At 53.7% G+C, this 17,833-nt stretch overlaps 1 protein-coding gene across 1 annotated transcript in view; it reads right to left on the bottom strand.

Annotated features, from left to right (window-relative positions):
- smarcal1 (SWI/SNF related, matrix associated, actin dependent regulator of chromatin, subfamily a-like 1) overlaps positions 1 to 16,692 on the bottom strand; it is a 38,599-nt gene extending 21,907 nt beyond the window's left edge. Inside the window, 7 exon segments of the mRNA XM_067981538.1 lie at positions 1,700 to 1,882; positions 2,533 to 2,635; positions 2,897 to 2,967; positions 11,080 to 11,298; positions 13,220 to 13,360; positions 16,394 to 16,459; positions 16,627 to 16,692. Coding sequence (XP_067837639.1) covers positions 1,700 to 1,882; positions 2,533 to 2,635; positions 2,897 to 2,967; positions 11,080 to 11,298; positions 13,220 to 13,360; positions 16,394 to 16,459; positions 16,627 to 16,692 — 849 coding nt within the window.
- Positions 16,693 to 17,833: the final 1,141 nt, after the last annotated feature.

The raw sequence follows: 17,833 nt of genomic DNA, 5'->3' as shown, positions 1-17,833 counted from the left end.
CCCAAACACACCGACTGCTAAAGGCAAAGAACGACCCAGGCAGCTAGGTTATACATACTGAGGGAGCGCCGCACTGTCGGAGGGTCAGTACTGAGGGAGGGTCAGTACTGAGGGAGGGTCAGTACTGAGGGAGGGTCAGTACTGAGGGAGGGTCAGTACTGAGGGAGCGCCGCACTGTCGGAGGGTCAGTACTGAGGGAGGGTCAGTACTGAGGGAGGGTCAGTACTGAGGGAGCGCTGCACTGTCGGAGGGTCAGTACTGAGGGAGGGTCAGTACTGAGGGAGGGTCAGTACTGAGGGAGGGTCAGTACTGAGGGAGGGTCAGTACTGAGGGAGGGTCAGTACTGAGGGAGGGTCAGTACTGAGGGAGCGCTGCACTGTCAGAGGGTCAGTACTGAGGGAGCGCCGCACTGTCGGAGGGTCAGTACTGAGGGAGCGCCGCACTGTCGGAGGGTCAGTACTGAGGGAGCGCCGCACTGTCGGAGGGTCAGTACTGAGGGAGCGCCGCACTGTCGGAGGGTCAGTACTGAGGGAGCGCCGCACTGTCGGAGGGTCAGTACTGAGGGAGCGCTGCACTGTCGGAGGGTCAGTACTGAGAGAGCGCCGCACTGTCGGAGGGTCAGTACTGAGGGAGGGTCAGTACTGAGGGAGGGTCAGTACTGAGGGAGGGTCAGTACTGAGGGAGGGTCAGTACTGAGGGAGGGTCAGTACTGAGGGAGGGTCAGTACTGAGGGAGCGCTGCACTGTCGGAGGGTCAGTACTGAGGGAGGGTCAGTACTGAGGGAGGGTCAGTACTGAGGGAGGGTCAGTACTGAGGGAGCGCCGCACTGTCGGAGGGTCAGTACTGAGGGAGCGCCGCACTGTCGGAGGGTCAGTACTGAGGGAGCGCTGCACTGTCGGAGGGTCAGTACTGAGGGAGGGTCAGTACTGAGGGAGGGTCAGTACTGAGGGAGGGTCAGTACTGTCAGAGGGTCAGTACTGAGGGAGCGCCGCACTGTCGGAGGGTCAGTACTGAGGGAGCGCCGCACTGTCGGAGGGTCAGTACTGAGGGAGCGCTGCACTGTCGGAGGGTCAGTACTGAGGGAGCGCCGCACTGTCGGAGGGTCAGTACTGAGGGAGCGCCGCACTGTCGGAGGGTCAGTACTGAGGGAGCGCCGCACTGTCGGAGGGTCAGTACTGAGAGAGCGCCGCACTGTCGGAGGGTCAGTACTGAGGGAGTGCCGCACTGTCGGAGGGTCAGTACTGAGGGAGCGCCGCACTGTCGGAGGGTCAGTACTGAGGGAGCGCCGCACTGTCGGAGGGTCAGTACTGAGAGAGCGCCGCACTGTCGGAGGGTCAGTGCTGAGGGAGCGCTGCACTGTCGGAGGGTCAGTACTGAGGGAGCGCCGCACTGTCGGAGGGTCAGTACTGAGGGAGTGCCACACTGTCGGAGGGTCAGTACTGAGAGAGCGCCGCACTGTTGGACGCGCCATCTTTCGGATGGGACGTTAAACCGAGGCCCCCTCTGCCCCTCTCAGATGGAGGTTATGTGTACAGAATGGCTGTTACATAACATTTCTCCACCTCAATGTACATCACACGATTAAAGTCACCTTCCCATTAACATCCCTCACTTCGACGTGTAAATCAATAGTAATAAAATACAAATGTAAAAGGAATCCAGTGGGGTAAAAGTTAAACTGGACCAAAGTCTCACTCACACCAGGGTTCCAAAAAAGCTCGGCGATGACAACCAGATCGGCGGAGGAGAGAGTGAGGCCCATGTTGGCGGCAGTGATGGAGAGAACGGCCACAGAGCAGGCGTCTGACCCCTGGAACCTGTCGCACAGAGACTGCCGATCGGCGGAGGGGGTGGAGCCGTCAATACGGATAAAGCCCACTCCCTGAGAAATGGACAAACCCGGTCAAAGGTCAGGGCACAGGGAGACATGGTGGCCCCGAACCCCAGCCCACCGGCCCCTGGCCCCCCCCAACCCACCGCCCCCCGTCCCCCTCCCCCAGCCCACCGCCCCCCGTCCCCCTCCCCCAGCCCACCGCCCACCGCCCCCTCCCCCAGCCCACCGCCCCCTGACCCCCTCCCCCAGCCCACCACCCCCTCCCCCAGCCCACCGCCCCCTGGCCCCCTCCCCGAGCCCACCGCCCCCTGGCCCCCTCCCCGAGCCCACCGCCCCCTGGCCCCCTCCCCGAGCCCACCGCCCCCTGGCCCCCTCCCCGAGCCCACCGCCCCCTGGCCCCCTCCCCGAGCCCACCGCCCCCTGGCCCCCACCCCCAGCCCACCACCCCGTCCCCCTCCCCCAACCCACCGCCCCCTGTCCCCCTCCCCCAGCCCACCGCCCCCTGGCCCCCTCCCCCAGCCCACCGCCCCTGGCCCCCCCCAACCCACCGCCCCCTGGCCCCCTCCCCCAGCCCACCGCCCCCTGGCCCCCTCCCCCAGCCCACCACCCCCCTGGCCCCCTCCCCCCCCCCAAGCCCCGCACCCGATGGTTTTGTGCCCGTGAGCCGATCCCCAGCGAGGCCGAGTCCCTGACCTTACCTTTCCCTCCAGAGCCTCACACAAGGCGTCGAGAACCAGCCGGTGATGCCCAAACACCAGAAACTTCTCCCGGCCACCGTCCAGTAAATCCCTCACGTACTCCCTGTAAAACAGGGACCCTGTAAATTGGAGCGGCCGGTGGGGTGGGGGTGACAGAGGATGGTGGTGATGGGACAGACCGGACAAGACCGGGGGTTGGTGTGACGACAGGACAGACTGGAGGCGGGGGGTGGGGGGTGACGGGACAGACCGGCCCGGGGGGGTGGGGGGTGACGGGACAGACCGGCCCGGGGGGTGGGGGGTGACGGGACAGAGCGGCCCGGGGGGTGGGGGGTGACCATGGGACGGACTCTATTTTACTCACACAATGGGTCGAACTTTAACCTCCGCCGTGCGACTGTAGAAGACCAGCAACGCCTCCTTCTGCTCACGTTTCTGATACAAATAAAGATGAATTTCGATGAAATGTTTACAATCTGAACTTGGAAAAAAAACGGTAAGTATTTGTCAAATGTGATTTGTGTCACTGGAGAGCGATCGGGGAGGGAACCCAGGCCGACTCCCTCCTCCTGCCCCCGGGCCGACTCCCTCCTCCTGCCCCCGGGCCGACTCCCTCCTCCTGCCCCCGGGCCGACTCCCTGCTCCTGCCCCCGGGCCGACTCCCTCCTCCTGCCCCCGGGCCGACTCCCTGCTCCTGCCCCCGGGCCGACTCCCTGCTCCTGCCCCCGGGCCGACTGCCTGCTCCTGCCCCCGGGCCGACTCCCTGCTCCTGCCCCCGGGCCGACTCCCTCCTCCTGCCCCCGGGCCGACTCCCTGCTCCTGCCCCCGGGCCGACTCCCTCCTCCTGCCCCCGGGCCGACTCCCTCCTCCTGCCCCCGGGCCGACTCCCTGCTCCTGCCCCCGGGCCGACTCCCTCCTCCTGCCCCCGGGCCGACTCCCTGCTCCTGCCCCCGGGCCGACTCCCTGCTCCTGCCCCCGGGCCGACTCCCTCCTCCTGCCCCCGGGCCGACTCCCTGCTCCTGCCCCCGGGCCGACTCCCTCCTCCTGCCCCCGGGCCGACTCCCTCCTCCTGCCCCCGGGCCGACTCCCTCCTCCTGCCCCCGGGCCGACTCCCTCCTCCTGCCCCCGGGCCGACTCCCTCCTCCTGCCCCCGGGCCGACTCCCTGCTCCTGCCCCCGGGCTGACTCCCTCCTCCTGCCCCCGGGGCAATGGGCAACTCTTAGGCCCCCAGCTGGGGTCAGCACACTCAGTACAGGCCGGAGTTGGAGCCTGGGCCTTTCCTGCTGTGTGTGCGGCTCAGACCCACTCCAGGCAGGGTACGTATCGCTGGGGATGTGGCATAAGCCAGACACAGTGCTTATCATTGCGTTTCCCCTTCACAAATCCCCTCGGGGCCGGCACTGTCCGGCCGACCTCTCCGGGGCCGACCTCTCCGGGCCGACCTCTCCGGGGCCGACACACTGTGAGTGATATAAGAACATAAGAAATAGGAGCAGGAGTCGGCCATTCGGCCCCTCGATCCTGCCCCACCATTCAATCAGATCATGTCCGATCTTCGACCTCAACCCCATTTTCCCGCCCGATCCCCATATCCCTTGATTCCCCTACAGTCCAAAAATCTATCGATCTCAGTCTTGAATATAGAATCACAGAAAATTTAAGGCACAGGAGGAGGCCATTCGGCCCATCGTGTCCACATCGGCCGAAAATGAGCCCCCCAGCCTAATCCCACTTTCCAGCCCTTGGTCCGTAGCCCTGTGGGTTTCGGCACTTCAGGTGCACATCCAGGTACTTTTTAAATGAGTTGAGGGTTTCTGCCTCTACCGCCCTCTCAGGCAGTGAGTTCCAGACCCCACCACCCTCTGGGTGAAAAAAATGTTCCTCTCTTAAAAAGGGAGAAAGAGATCGATCGAGTAATTATAGGCCAGTTAGTCAAACCTCGGTGGTGGGAAAATTATTGGAATCGATTCTGAGGGACAGCATAAATCGTTATTTAGAAAGGCACGGGTTAATCAAGGACAGTCAGCATGGATTTGTTAAGGGAAGGTTGTGTCTGACTAACTTGGTTGAATTTTTTGAGGCGGTAACAAGGAGGGTCGATGAGGGTAGTGTATTTGATTACTCGACATCTATGCCCCCTGGTCACCTACCTCTCTGCTAAGGGAAATAGGTCCTTTTTATCCACACTATCCAGGCCCCTCATAATTTTATACACCACAATTAAATCACCCCTCAGCCTCCTCTGTTCCAAAGGGAACAACCCCAGCCGATCCAATCTTTCCTCACAGCTAAAATTCTCCAGTCCTTCTTAACCACCTTATCTTATCTACCTGTCCTGCCGCCTTCAGGGATCTGTGGACAAACTACAGAAAGCCGAGAGGAGTATGGAAAGTGCAGGGATGAAATTAAAAAGGAAATTAAGAAAGCAAAGAGAGGGCATGAAAAAATACTGGCAAGCAAAATTAAGGAAAACCCAAAGATGTTTTATAAATACATAAAGAGCAAGAGGATAACTAAGGAAAGAGTAGGGCCTATTAGAGACCAAAAAGGTAACCTGTGTGTGGAGACGGAAGATGTGGGTATGGTTCTTAATGAATACTTTGCGTCCGTCTTCACAAAAGAGAGGGATGATGCAGAGATTGTAGTTAAGGAGGAGGAGTGTGAAATATTGGATGGGATAAACATAGTGAGAGAGGAAGTATTAAGGGGATTAGCATCTTTGAAATTAGACAAATCGCCAGGCCCGGATGAAATGTATCCCAGGCTGTTAAGAGAAGCCAGAGAGGAAATAGCGGAGGCTCTGACCATCATTTTCCAATCCTCACTGGCTACAGGCGGAGGATTGGAGGACTGCTAACGTGATATCAGTGCTTAAAAAGGGAGAAAGAGATTGATCGAGTAATTATAGGCCAGTTAGTCAAACCTCGGTGGTGGGCAAGTTATTGGAATCAATTCTGAGGGTCAGGATAAATAGTTATTTAGAAAAGCACGGGTTAATCAAAGACAGTCAGCATGGATTTGTTAAGGGAAGGTCGTGTCTGACTAAATTGAGTGAATTTTTTGAGGCGGTAACAAGGAGGGTCGATGAGTGTAGTGTATTTGATGTTGTCTACATGGATTTTAGCAAGGCTTTTGACAAGGACCCACATGGCAGATTGCTCAAAAAAGTAAAAGCCCATGGGATCCAAGGGAAAGTGGCAAATTGGATCCAAAATTGGCTCAGTGGCAGGAAGCAAAGGGTAATGGTCGATGGGTGTTTTTGTAACTGAAAGGCTGTTTCCAGTGGGGTTCCGCAGGGCTCAGCACGAGGTCCCTTGCTTTTTGTGATATATCAATGATTTGGACTTGAATGTAGGGGGCACGAGTAAGAAGTTTACAGATGATTGTTTGCAGTTTGCAGACCGCTGCTTTTCTTAATATTTATTAATGACTTGGACTTGGGTGTACAGGGCACAATTTCAAAATTTGCAGATGACACAAAACTTGGAAGGGTAGTGAACAGTGAGGAGGATAGTGATAGACTTCAAGAGGATAGAGACAGGCTGGTGGCACGGGCGGACACGTGGCAGCTCAAATTTAACGCAGAAATTTGGATAAACATAATTTAAAAGGACAAAGTCAGCATGGCTTTACAAAGGGGAAGTCATGTCTGACAAATTTGCTTGAGTTCTTTGAGGACATAACGTACAGGGTGGATAAAGGGGAACCAGTGGACGTAGTGTATTTGGACTTCCAGAAGGCATTCGACAAGGTGCCACATAAAAGATTATTGCTCAAGATAAAGAATCACTGGATGGGGGTAATATTCTGGCATGGGTGGAGGATTGGTTATCTAACAGGAAGCAGAGAGTTGGGATAAATGGTTCATTCTCGGACTGGCAACCAGTAACCAGTGGTGTTCCGCAGGGGTCGGTGCTGGGTCCCCAACTCTTTACAATCTCTATTAACGATTTGGAGGAGGGGACCGAGTGTAACATATCAAAGTTTGCAGATGATACAAAGATGGGAGGGAAAGTAGAGAGTGAGGAGGACATAAAAAACCTACAAGGGGATATAGACAGGCTGGGTGAGTGGGTGGAGATTTGGCAGATGCAATACAATATTGGAAAATGTGAGGTTATGCACTATGGCAGGAAAAATCAGAGAGCAAGTTATTATCTTAATGGCGAGCAACTGGAAAGTACTGCAGTACAAAGGGATCTGGGGGTCCTAGTGCAAGAAAATCAAAAAGTTAGTTTGCAGGTGCAGCAGGTGATCAAGAAGGCCAACGGAATGTTGGCTTTTATTGCTAGGGGGATAGAATATAAAAACAGGGAGGTATTGCTGCAGTTATATAGGGTATTGGTGAGACCGCACCTGGAATACTGCATACAGTTTTGGTGTCCATACTTAAGAAAAGACATACTTGCTCTCGAGGCAGTACAAAGAAGGTTCATAGAATCACAGAAGTTACAACATGGAAACAGGCCCTTCGGCCCAACATGTCCATGTCGCCCAGTTTATACCACTAAGCTAGTCCCAATTGCCAGCACTTGGCCCATATCCCTCTATACCCATCTTACCCATGTAACTGTCCAAATGCTTTTTAAAAGACAAAATTGTACCCGCCTCTACTACTGCCTCTGGCAGCTCGTTCCAGACACTCACCACCCTTTGAGTGAAAAAATTGCCCCTCTGGACCCTTTTGTATCTCTCCCCTCTCACCTTAAATCTATGCCCCCTCATTATAGACTCCCCTACCTTTGGGAAAAGATTTTGACTATCTACCTTATCTATGCCCCTCATTATTTTATAGACTTCTATAAGATCACCCCTAAACCTCCTACTCTCCAGGGAAAAAAGTCCCAGTCTGTCTAACCTCTCCCTATAAGTCAAACCATCAAGTCCCGGTAGCATCCTAGTAAATCTTTTCTGCACTCTCTCCAGTTCAACAACATCCTTTCTATTATAGGGCGACCAGAACTGTACACAGTATTCCAAGTGTGGCCTCACCAATGCCCTGTACAACTTCAACAAGACATCCCAACTCCTGCATTCAATGTTCTGACCAATGAAACCAAGCATGCCGAATGCCTTCTTCACCACCCTATCCACCTGTGACTCCACTTTCAAGGAGCTATGAACCTGTACTCCTAGATCTCTTTGTTCTATAACTCTCCCCAACGCCCTACCATTAACGGAGTAGGTCCTGGCCCGATTCGATCTACCAAAATGCATCACCTCACATTTATCTAAATTAAACTCCATCTGCCATTCATCGGCCCACTGGCCCAATTTATCAAGATCCCGTTGCAATCCTAGATAACCTTCTTCACTGTCCACAATGCCACCAATCTTGGTGTCATCTGCAAACTTACTAACCATGCCTCCTAAATTCTCATCCAAATCATTAATATAAATAACAAATAACAGCAGACCCAGCACCGATACCTGAGGCACACCGCTGGACACAGGCATCCAGTTTGAAAAACAACCCTCTACAACCACCCTCTGTCTTCTGTCGTCAAGCCAATTTTGTATCCAATTGGCTACCTCACCTTGGATCCGCACATAGATGACCTTGTTGATCCTTAAGAGGCCCTACTCTCTCCCTAGTTACCCTTTTGCCCTTTATGTATTTGTAGAAGCTCTTTGGATTCTCCTTTGCCTTATCTGCCAAAGCAATCTCATGTCCCCTTTTTGCCCTCCTGATTTCTCTCTTAACTCTACTCCGGCAATCTCTATACTCATCAAGGGATCCACTTGATCCCAGCTGCCTATGCATGTCATATGCCTCCTTCTTCTTTTTGACTAGGGCCTCAATCTCCCGAGTCATCCAAGGTTCCCTACTTCTACCAGCCTTGCCCTTCACTCGGTTAATCCCGGGGATGAGGGGGTGGACATATGAGGAGAGGTTGAGTAGATTGGGACTCTACTCATTGGAGTTCAGAAGAATGAGGGGCGATCTTACTGAAACATATAAGATTGTGAAGGGGCTTGATCGGGTGGATGCGGTAAGGATGTTCCCAAGGATGGGTGAAACTAGAACTAGGGGGCATAATCTTAGAATAAGGGGCTGCTCTTTCAAAACTGAGATGAGGAGAAACTTCTTCACTCAGAGGGTGGTAGGTCTGTGGAATTTGCTGCCCCAGGAAGCTGTGGAAACTACATCATTAAATAAATTTAAAACAGAAATAGACAGTTTCCTAGAAGTAAAGGGAATTAGGGGTTACGGGGAGCAGGCAGGAAATTGGACATGAATTTAGATTTGAGGTTAGGATCAGATCAGCCATGATCTTATTGAATGGCGGAGCAGGCTCGAGGGGCCGATTGGCCTACTCCTGCTCCTATTTCTTATGTTCTTATGTAAAAATATGAAGCGATACATTTCGGTAGGAAGAACGAGGACAGGTAATATAAACTAGTGGGCACAACTCTAAAAGGGATGCAGGAACAAAGAAATCTTTTTTTTAATATTCGTTCATGGGATGTGGGCGTCACTGGCAAGGCTGGCATTTATTGGGGGTAAATGTGCACAAATCGTTGAAGGTGGCAGGGCAGGTTGAGAAAGCAGTTAAAAAAGCATACGGGATCCTGGGCTTTATAAATAGAGGCATAGAGTACAAAAGCAAGGAAGTCATGATGAACCTTTATAAAACACTGGTTCGGTCACAACTGGAGTATTGTGTCCAGTTCTGGGCACCGCACTTCAGGAAAGATGTGAAGGCCTTTGAGAGGGTGCAGAAGAGATTTACTAGAATGATTCCAGGGATGAGGGACTTTAGTTACGTGGATAGACTGGAGAAGCTGGGGTTGTTCTCCTTGGAACAGAGACAGTTGTGAGGAGATTTGATCGAGTTATTCAAAATCATGAAGGGTCTAGACAGAGTAGATAGAGAGAAACTGTTCCCATTGGTGGAAGGGTGAAGAACCAGAGGTGACATGAGGAAAAACTTTTTTACACAGCGAGTGGTGAGGATCTGGAATGCACTGCCCGAGGGGGTGGTGGAGGCAGATTCAATCATGGCCTTCAAAAGGGAACTGGATAAGTACTTGAAAGGAAAAAATGTGCAGGGCTATGGGGAAAGGGCGGGGGAGTGGGACTCGCTGGATTGCTCTTGCATAGAGCCAGCATGGACTTGATGGGCCGAATGGCCTTGTTCCGTGCTATAACCTTTCTATGATTCTATGTCCCCTACACTTAAGTCCAAATCATTAATATAATACCACAAAATGCAAGGGGACCTAGTCCTGAGCCCTGCGGAACCCCACTGGAAACAGCCTTCCAGTTACAAAAACACCCGTCAACCATTACCCTTTGCTTCCTGCCACTGAGCCAATTTTGCATCCCACTCAATGGTTGAGCACACACAGCCCTCTGGGTAGAGAATTCCAAAGATTCACAACCGTCTGAGAGAAGAGAGTCCTCGACTCAGTCCCAAATATCCAACCCCTTATCCTGAGACTATGCCCCCTAGTTCTAGACTCTCCAGCCATTAGGACCCTGTCAATCTTGTTTGTTTCAATGAAATCACCTCTCATTCCTCTGAACTCCAGAGAGTATCGGCCCATTCTACTCAATCTCTCCTCATAGGACAACCCTCTCATCCCAGGAATCAATCTAGTGAACCTTCATTGCACCGCCTCTAAGGCAAGTATATCCTTCCTTAGATAAGGAGATCAAAACTGTACACAGTACTCCAGGTGAGGTCTCACCAAAGCCCTAGAGAGTATTAAGACTTCCATACTCTTGTACCCCTTGCAATAAAGGCCAACATGCCATTTGCTTTCCTAATTGCTTGCTGTACCTGCATGCTAACTTTGTGTGTTTCTTGTACTAGGATACCCAAGTCTTTCTGAACATCAATATTTAATAGTTTCTCACCATTTAAAAATATTCTGCTTTTCTATTCTTCCTACCAAAGTGAATAACCTCACATTTCCCCACATTATACTCCATCTGCCACCTTCTCACCCACTCACTTCCTATATCCCTTTGCAGACTCTTTGTGTCCTCCTCACAGCTTACTTTCCCACCTAGTTTTGTATAATCAGCAAACTTGGATCCATTACACTCGGTCCCTTCATCTAAGTCATCAATATAGATTGTAAATAGCTGACTGCCTGGGACCGCACAGAGTGTCTGATTTACTGGGACCGCACAGAGTGTCTGATTTACTGGGACCGCACAGAGTGTGTCTGGGCTAGGATCCAAGACCAACCTGCGCTTCTGTTACGAATGATGCACAATTACAGGGGAAGAGTCTTGATCTTTGAAGCCCTAAATGAAGGCTGCCTTTTGTGCTGGTTTTCGGGGGTGTGAAAGACTATTGGAAAAGCAGGGAGTTCTCGCAGTGACCTGAGCTCAGTCAGGTCAGAACAACACTCATTTGTCTCATTGCTGCTTGTGGGATCCTGCTGTGCATCAGATCACCGACCCCACAGTCCTCGCACTTTGAAGGAATTCATTGTCGTGTGGAGTACTGAGAGGCTGTCGTAAAGCACATTCTTTCTCTCCACCTTCCCAGAGAGGAGGTTTCACTCGTGACCAGTGAACTAAAGACCCACCGTTTTATGGCCTTTCACCATCTCCTGAGCAGCTGCCTCCAATGCTGCTCGGGCCCTCGAACTGATGCCCTCGGGTTCGACCACCACCACCTTACGCCGCTTGGCAGGAAGTTGCGACAGAACATCAGATTTTAGCCGTCGGATCATTAGCGATTCCAGGAGCAGGACCTGCAACTCCAGCAGGTTACATGATCCCGAATAGTCCCATCCCCAGGGGAGCTGTCAATCACAGGAGGTAGAGCAAGAACATGAGCCAAGGTCGGGGTGGGGGGGTGCAGAAAGAGCCCAGGGGACGACGGACCGAGGGGACGGAGCCCGGGGAGGGGGGGGGGGGGGGGGAGAAACGGAGCCCGGGGGGGGGGGAGGGGGGGGAGAAACGGAGCCCGGGGGGGAGAGAAACGGAGCCCGGGGGGGAGGGGGGGAGAAGCGGAGCCCGGGGGGGGAGGGGGGGGGAGGAGAAACGGAGCCGGGGGGGGGGGGGAACGGAGCCCGGGGGGGGGGGGGGGGGGGAGAAACGGAGCTCGGGGGGGGGGGGGGGGGAGAAACGGAGCCCGTGGGGGGGGGGAGGAACGGAGCCCGGGGGGGGGGGGGGGGGGGGGGGGGAGGGGGAGAAACGGAGCCCGGGGGGGGGGGGGGAGAAACGGAGCCCGGGGGGGGGGGGGGGGGAGAAACGGAGCCCGGGGGGGGGGGGGGGGGAGAAACGGAGCCCGGGGGGGGGGGGGGGGGGGGGAGAAACGGAGCCCGGGGGGGGGGGGGGAGAAACGGAGCCCGGGGGGGGGAGGGGGGGAGAAACGGAGCCCGGGGGGGGGGAGAGAAACGGAGCCCGGGGGGGGGGGGGGGGGGGGGGGGGGGAAGAGAAACGGAGCCCGGGGGGGGGGGGGGAGAAACGGAGCTCGGGGGGGGGGGGGGGGGGAGAAACGGAGCCCGTGGGGGGGGGGATGAACGGAGCCCGGGGGGGGGGGGGGGGGGGGGGGAGGGGAGAAACGGAGCCCGGGGGGGGGGGGGGGGGAGAAACGGAGCCCGGGGGGGGAGGGAGAAACGGAGCCCGGGGGGGGAGGGGGGGGAGAAACGGAGCCCGGGGGGGGAGGGGGGGGAATGGAGGGGACAGAGCCCGGGGGAGGGGAGGGGGGGAATGGAGGGGACAGAGCCCGGGGGAGGGGAGGGGGGGAATGGAGGGGACAGAGCCCGGGGGAGGGGAGGGGGGGAATGGAGGGGACAGAGCCCGGGGGAGGGGAGGGGGGGAATGGAGGGGACAGAGCCCGGGGAGGGGAGGGGGGGAATGGTGGCGACAGAGCCCGGGGGAGGGGAGGGGGGGAATGGAGGGGACAGAGCCCGGGGGAGGGGAGGGGGGGAATGGAGGGGACAGAGCCCGGGGGAGGGGAGGGGGGGAATGGAGGGGACAGAGCCCGGGGGAGGGGAGGGGGGGAATGGAGGGGACAGAGCCCGGGGGAGGGGAGGGGGGGAATGGAGGGGACAGAGCCCGGGGGAGGGGAGGGGGGGAATGGAGGGGACAGAGCCCGGGGGAGGGGAGGGGGGGAATGGAGGGGACAGAGCCCGGGGGAGGGGAGGGGGGGAATGGAGGGGACAGAGCCAGGGGGAGGGGAGGGGGGAATGGAGGGGACAGAGCCAGGGGGAGGGGAGGGGGGGAATGGAGGGGGACAGAGCCAGTGGGAGGGGAGGGGGGGAATGGAGGGGACAGAGCCAGGGGGAGGGGAGGGGGAGAATGGAGGGGACAGAGCCAGGGGGAGGGGAGGGGAGGGGAATGGAGGGGACAGAGCCAGGGGGAGGGGAGGGGAGGGGAATGGAGGGGACAGAGCCAGGGGGAGGGGAGGGGAGGGGAATGGAGGGGACAGAGCCAGGGGGAGGGGAGGGGGAATGGAGGAACCAGAGCCCGGGGGGAGGAACAGAGCGACAGGGGGAGGGGGGAGGGGGGGACAGGGCCTGGGGGAGGAGAGGAGGAGAGGGGGAGACGAGGGAGAGGAGGGAGGAGAGAGGGGCGCGTTGTCATGATGTATGGGTGGGGTGAGCAAGACGGGCTCCATGTAATGGGTGAGGGTGGTCCCCAGGGGTGTGTGTCAGATCAGTTTAATTGACCAGTGGTGAATCTTGATGCAACGGTTTAATAAAACACTAAACTCACCCGTTTCCCGTCACAGTAACGCATTCCAAAATCATGGAAGTTGGGGAAGAGCTTGGGCTGAACGGCAGCGATCTGGCTGTAAAGCTCGGCTGGTCTCGACATTGCTGGGGTCCCCGACAGAAGGATCACCCTCTTTGCAGCCTGGGGGAAGATCAGGAACAGGAAGTAGTCCCACTTTATTGGCCGTCTCGCACCTCCTGTCCCAGAGCGCAGTGATGGTGATAATCAATCGGAGACAATCCGCTGACCATCACTGACACTGATCCAACAGCTGGAGATGTGTGATGCCCACATGGCACCATCATTTCATTTAAAAGCAAAATATTATTTGAATGGAGAAATACTACAGAATTCTGTGGTACAGAGGGATCTGGGTGTCCTCGTACATGAAACACAAAAAGTCAACATACAGGTGCAGCAACTAATCCGGAAGGAAAACGGAATATTGGCCTTTATTTCTAGGGGGATGGAGTATAAAAGCAGGGAAGTCATGCTACAACTGTACAGGGTGCTGGTGAGACCACACCTGGAGTACTGCGGACAGTTCTGGTGCCCTTATTTAAGGAAGGACATACTTGCATTGGAGGCAGTTCAGAGAAGGTTCACTAGGTTGATTCCGGGTATGGAAGGGTTGTCTTATGAGGAAAGATTGAACAGGTTGGGTCTATACTCATTGGAGTTTCGAAGAATGAGAGGAGATCTTATTGAAACATACAAGATTCTGAGGGGGGCTCGACAGGGTAGATGCTGAGAGGATGTTACCCCTCATAGGGGAATCTAAAACTAGGGGTCGCCCGTTTAAGACGGAAATGAGGAGAAATTTCTTCTCTCAGAGGGTCGTGAATTCTTTGCCCCAAAAAGCTGTGGAGGCTGAGTCACTGAACACATTCAAGGCTGAGTTAGACAAATTTTTGATCAGCGAGGGAGTCAAAGGATATGGGGAACAGGTGGGAAAGTGGAGTTGAGGTAAAAATCAGATCAGCCATGATCTCATTGAATAACGGAGCAGACTCGAAGGGCCGAATGGCCTACCCCTGCTCCTATCTCTTATGGTCCTATGGTTCGGGTACAGTCCAGGCACATTCCCATGAGGGGGAAAGGTGGGGCAATTAAAGCTACTGCTCCCTGGATGACAAAAGAGGTAGAGAGTAAGATGAAGCAGAAAAAGGGGGCGTATGACAGATGTCAGGTTGATAACACAAGTGAGAACCAGGCTGAATATAGAAAGTGCAGAGGGGAAGTGAAAAAGGAAAGAGGGGCAAAGAGAGAGTATGAGAATAGACTGGTGGCCAACATAAAAGGGAATCCAAAGTCTTCTACAGGCATGTAAACAGTAAACGGGTAGTAAGAGGAGGGGTGGGGCCAATTAGGGACCAAAAAGGAGATCTGCTCATGGAGGCAGAGGGCCTGGCCGAGGTACTAAATGAGTACTTTGCATCTGTCTTTACCAAGGAAGAAAATGCTGCCAGAGTCTCAGTAAAAGAGCTGATTGAGATACTGTTTGGGTTAAAAATTGATAAAGAAGAGGTACTAGAAAGGCTGGCTGTACTTAAAGTAGATAAGTCACCTGGTCCGGATGGGATGCATCCTAGGTTGCTGAGGGAAGTAAGGGTGGAAATTGCGGAGGTACTGGCCATAATCTTCCAAACATCCATAGATACGGGGGTGGTGTCAGAGGACTGGAGAATTGCAAATATTACACCCTTGTTCAAAAAAGGGTGCAAGGATAAACCCAGCAACTACAGGCCAGTCAGTTTAACTTCAGTGGTGGGGAAACTTTTAGAAACGATAATCCGGGACAGAATTAACAGTCACTTGGACAAGTGTGGATTGATAAGGAAAGTCAGCACGGATTTGTTAAAGGCAAATCATGTTTAAACAACTTGATTCAGTTTTTTGATGAGGTAACAGAGAGGGTCGATGTGGGCAATGCAGTTGATGTTGTGAATATGGACTTTCAATATAATAGGCTTGTCAGCAAAACTGAAGCCCATGCAATAAAGGGGGCAGTGGCAGCATGGATACAGAATTGTCTAAGGGACAGGAAACAGAGAGTAGTGGTGAACGGTTGTTTTTCGGACTGGAGGGAGGTGTACAGTGGTGTTCCCCAGGGTCGGTGCTGGGACCACTGCTTTTCCTGATATATATTAATGACTTGGACTTGGGTGTTCAAGGCACAATTTCAAAATTTGAAGATGACACAAAACTTGGAAGTGTAGTGAACAGTGAGGAGGATAGTGATAGACTTCAAGAGGATATAGACAGGCTGGTGGAATGGGCGGACACGTGGCAGATGAAATTTAACGCAGAAAAATGCGAAGTGATACATTTCGGTAGGAAGAACAAGGAGAGGCAATATAAACTAGAGGTACAGGAACAGAGAGATCTGGGGGTTTATGTGCACAAATCTTTGAAGATGGCAGGGCAGGTTGAGAAAGCGGTTAAAAAAGCATACGGGATCCTGGGCTTTATAAATAGAGGCATAGAGTACAAAAGTATGGAAGTCATGTTGAACCTTGGGAATGAGACTAATGGCTTACAAAGAGCTGGCAAGGGTTCGATGGGTTGAATGGCCTCCTTCTGTGGTGTAACGATTCTATGAACACTGGTTCGGCCACAACTGGAGTATTGTGTCCAATTCTGGGCACCGCACTTTAGGAAAGATGTGAAGGCCTCAGAGAGGGTGCAGAAGAGATTTACTAGAATGATTCCAGGGATGAGGGACTTCAGTTACGTGGATAGACTGGAGAAGCTGGGGTTGTTCTCCTTAGAGCGGAGAAGGTTGAGAGGAGATTTGATCGAGGTGTTCAAAATCATGAAGGGTTTAGATAAAGTAAATAAAGAGAAACTGTTCCCATTGGTGGAAGGGTCAAGGAACCAGAGGACACAGATTTAAGGTGATTGGCAAAAGAACCAAAGGTGACATGAGGAAAAACTTTTTTACACAGCGAGTGGTTATGATATGGAATGCATTGCCCGAGGGGGTGGTGGAGGCAGATTCAATCATGGCCTTCAAAAGGGAACTGGATAAGTACTTGAAAGGAAAAAATTTGCAGGGCTACAGGGAAAGGGCTGGGGAGTGGGACTAGCTGGATTGCTCTTAAAAAGAGCCTGCATGGGCTCGATGGGCCGAATGGCCTCCTTCTGTCCTGTAACCGTTCTATGATTCTATACCTTGAGAAGGGGACTGGCGGCCTTGCATCGAACAGTTTTCATGTTCTTCAGAAAATGAGATTCATCCTAAAACATGAGAGAGAAAAACTGAGTTAGAAATTGAAATGGCAGATCCCCAGTGTGAAGCAGAAAGGGAAAGAGCCAGCAGGGTCTGAGAGGCATCTCAGAGAGGCATCGCTGTGGGTAGTTTAACACTCAGTTTAAAATCGCGGATTGCAAAATTCAGGTTTTACCGAAAGAGCGTTGAGGAATATCAACTCAGCCAACCGAACATCTGGACCCTCGTAGACCTTCCACATGTCCCCACTCATATCTCCATCTTTTCCAGTTCAAATTATAGTCCATGAAATAAAACAATCAGCAGGTCAATGGGTACAGTCCCACCAACTTAATCCTCATTCCCAGGTCCCTTATGAGGGAGCTGGTGGGAACACCTTGAGAAGATTACAGTTCTGATCAAAGCATGAATGCTGTTTCACACTGTAACACAACCAATGGTGACTGACTGGGAGGATACAGACACATCTGGAGCACAGCTGGACCCCTCCCCAACAGACGCCAGTCTCTTTCCATCACTTGGAGGAAGCACTGAGGGTAGCAAGGGCACAGAATGTACTCTGGGTGGCGGACTTCAATGTCCATCACCAAGAGTGGCTCGGTAGCACCACTACTGACCGAGCTGGCCGAATCCTGAAGGACATAACTGCCAGACTGGGCCTGCAGCAGGTGGTGAGCGAACCAACACAAGGGGAAAACTTACTTGACCTCGTCCTCACCAATCTACCTGCTGCAAATGCATCTGTTCAAGACAGTACTGGTAGGAGTGACCACCGCACAGTCCTCGTGGAGATGAAGTCCCGTCTTCGCACTGAGGACACCATCCAACGTGTTGTGTGGCACTATCACCGTGCTAAATGGGATAGATTCAGAACAGATCTAGCAGCTCAAAACTGGGCATCCATGAGGCGCTGTGGGCCATCAGCAGCAGCAGAATTGTATTCCAGCACAATCTGTAACCTCATGGCCTGGCATATTCCTCACTCTACCATTACCAACAAGCCAGGGGATCAACCCTGGTTCAATGAGGAGTGTAGAAGAGCATGCCAGGAGCAGCACCAGGCGTACCTAAAAATGAGATGCCAACCTGGTGAAGCTACAACACAGGACTACGTGCATGCTAAACAGCGGAAGCAACATGCTACAGACAGAGCTAAGCGATTCCAAACCAACGGATCAGATCAAAGCTCTGCAGTCCTGCCATATCCAGTCGTGAATGGTGGTGGACAATTAAACAACTACAGGAGAAGGAGGCTCTGTAAACATCCCCATCCTCAATAATGGCGGAGTCCAGCACGTGAGTGCAAAAGACAAGGCTGAAGCATTTGCAACCATCTTCAGCCAGAAGTGCCGAGTGGATGATCCATCTCAGCCTCCTCCCGA

This window comes from Heptranchias perlo, unplaced genomic scaffold (assembly GCF_035084215.1).
Source record: "Heptranchias perlo isolate sHepPer1 unplaced genomic scaffold, sHepPer1.hap1 HAP1_SCAFFOLD_773, whole genome shotgun sequence".
NCBI lineage: Eukaryota > Metazoa > Chordata > Chondrichthyes > Hexanchiformes > Hexanchidae > Heptranchias > Heptranchias perlo.
The sequence above is the reverse complement of the archived record's forward strand: the minus strand, read 5'-3'. Positions and strand labels throughout refer to the sequence as shown.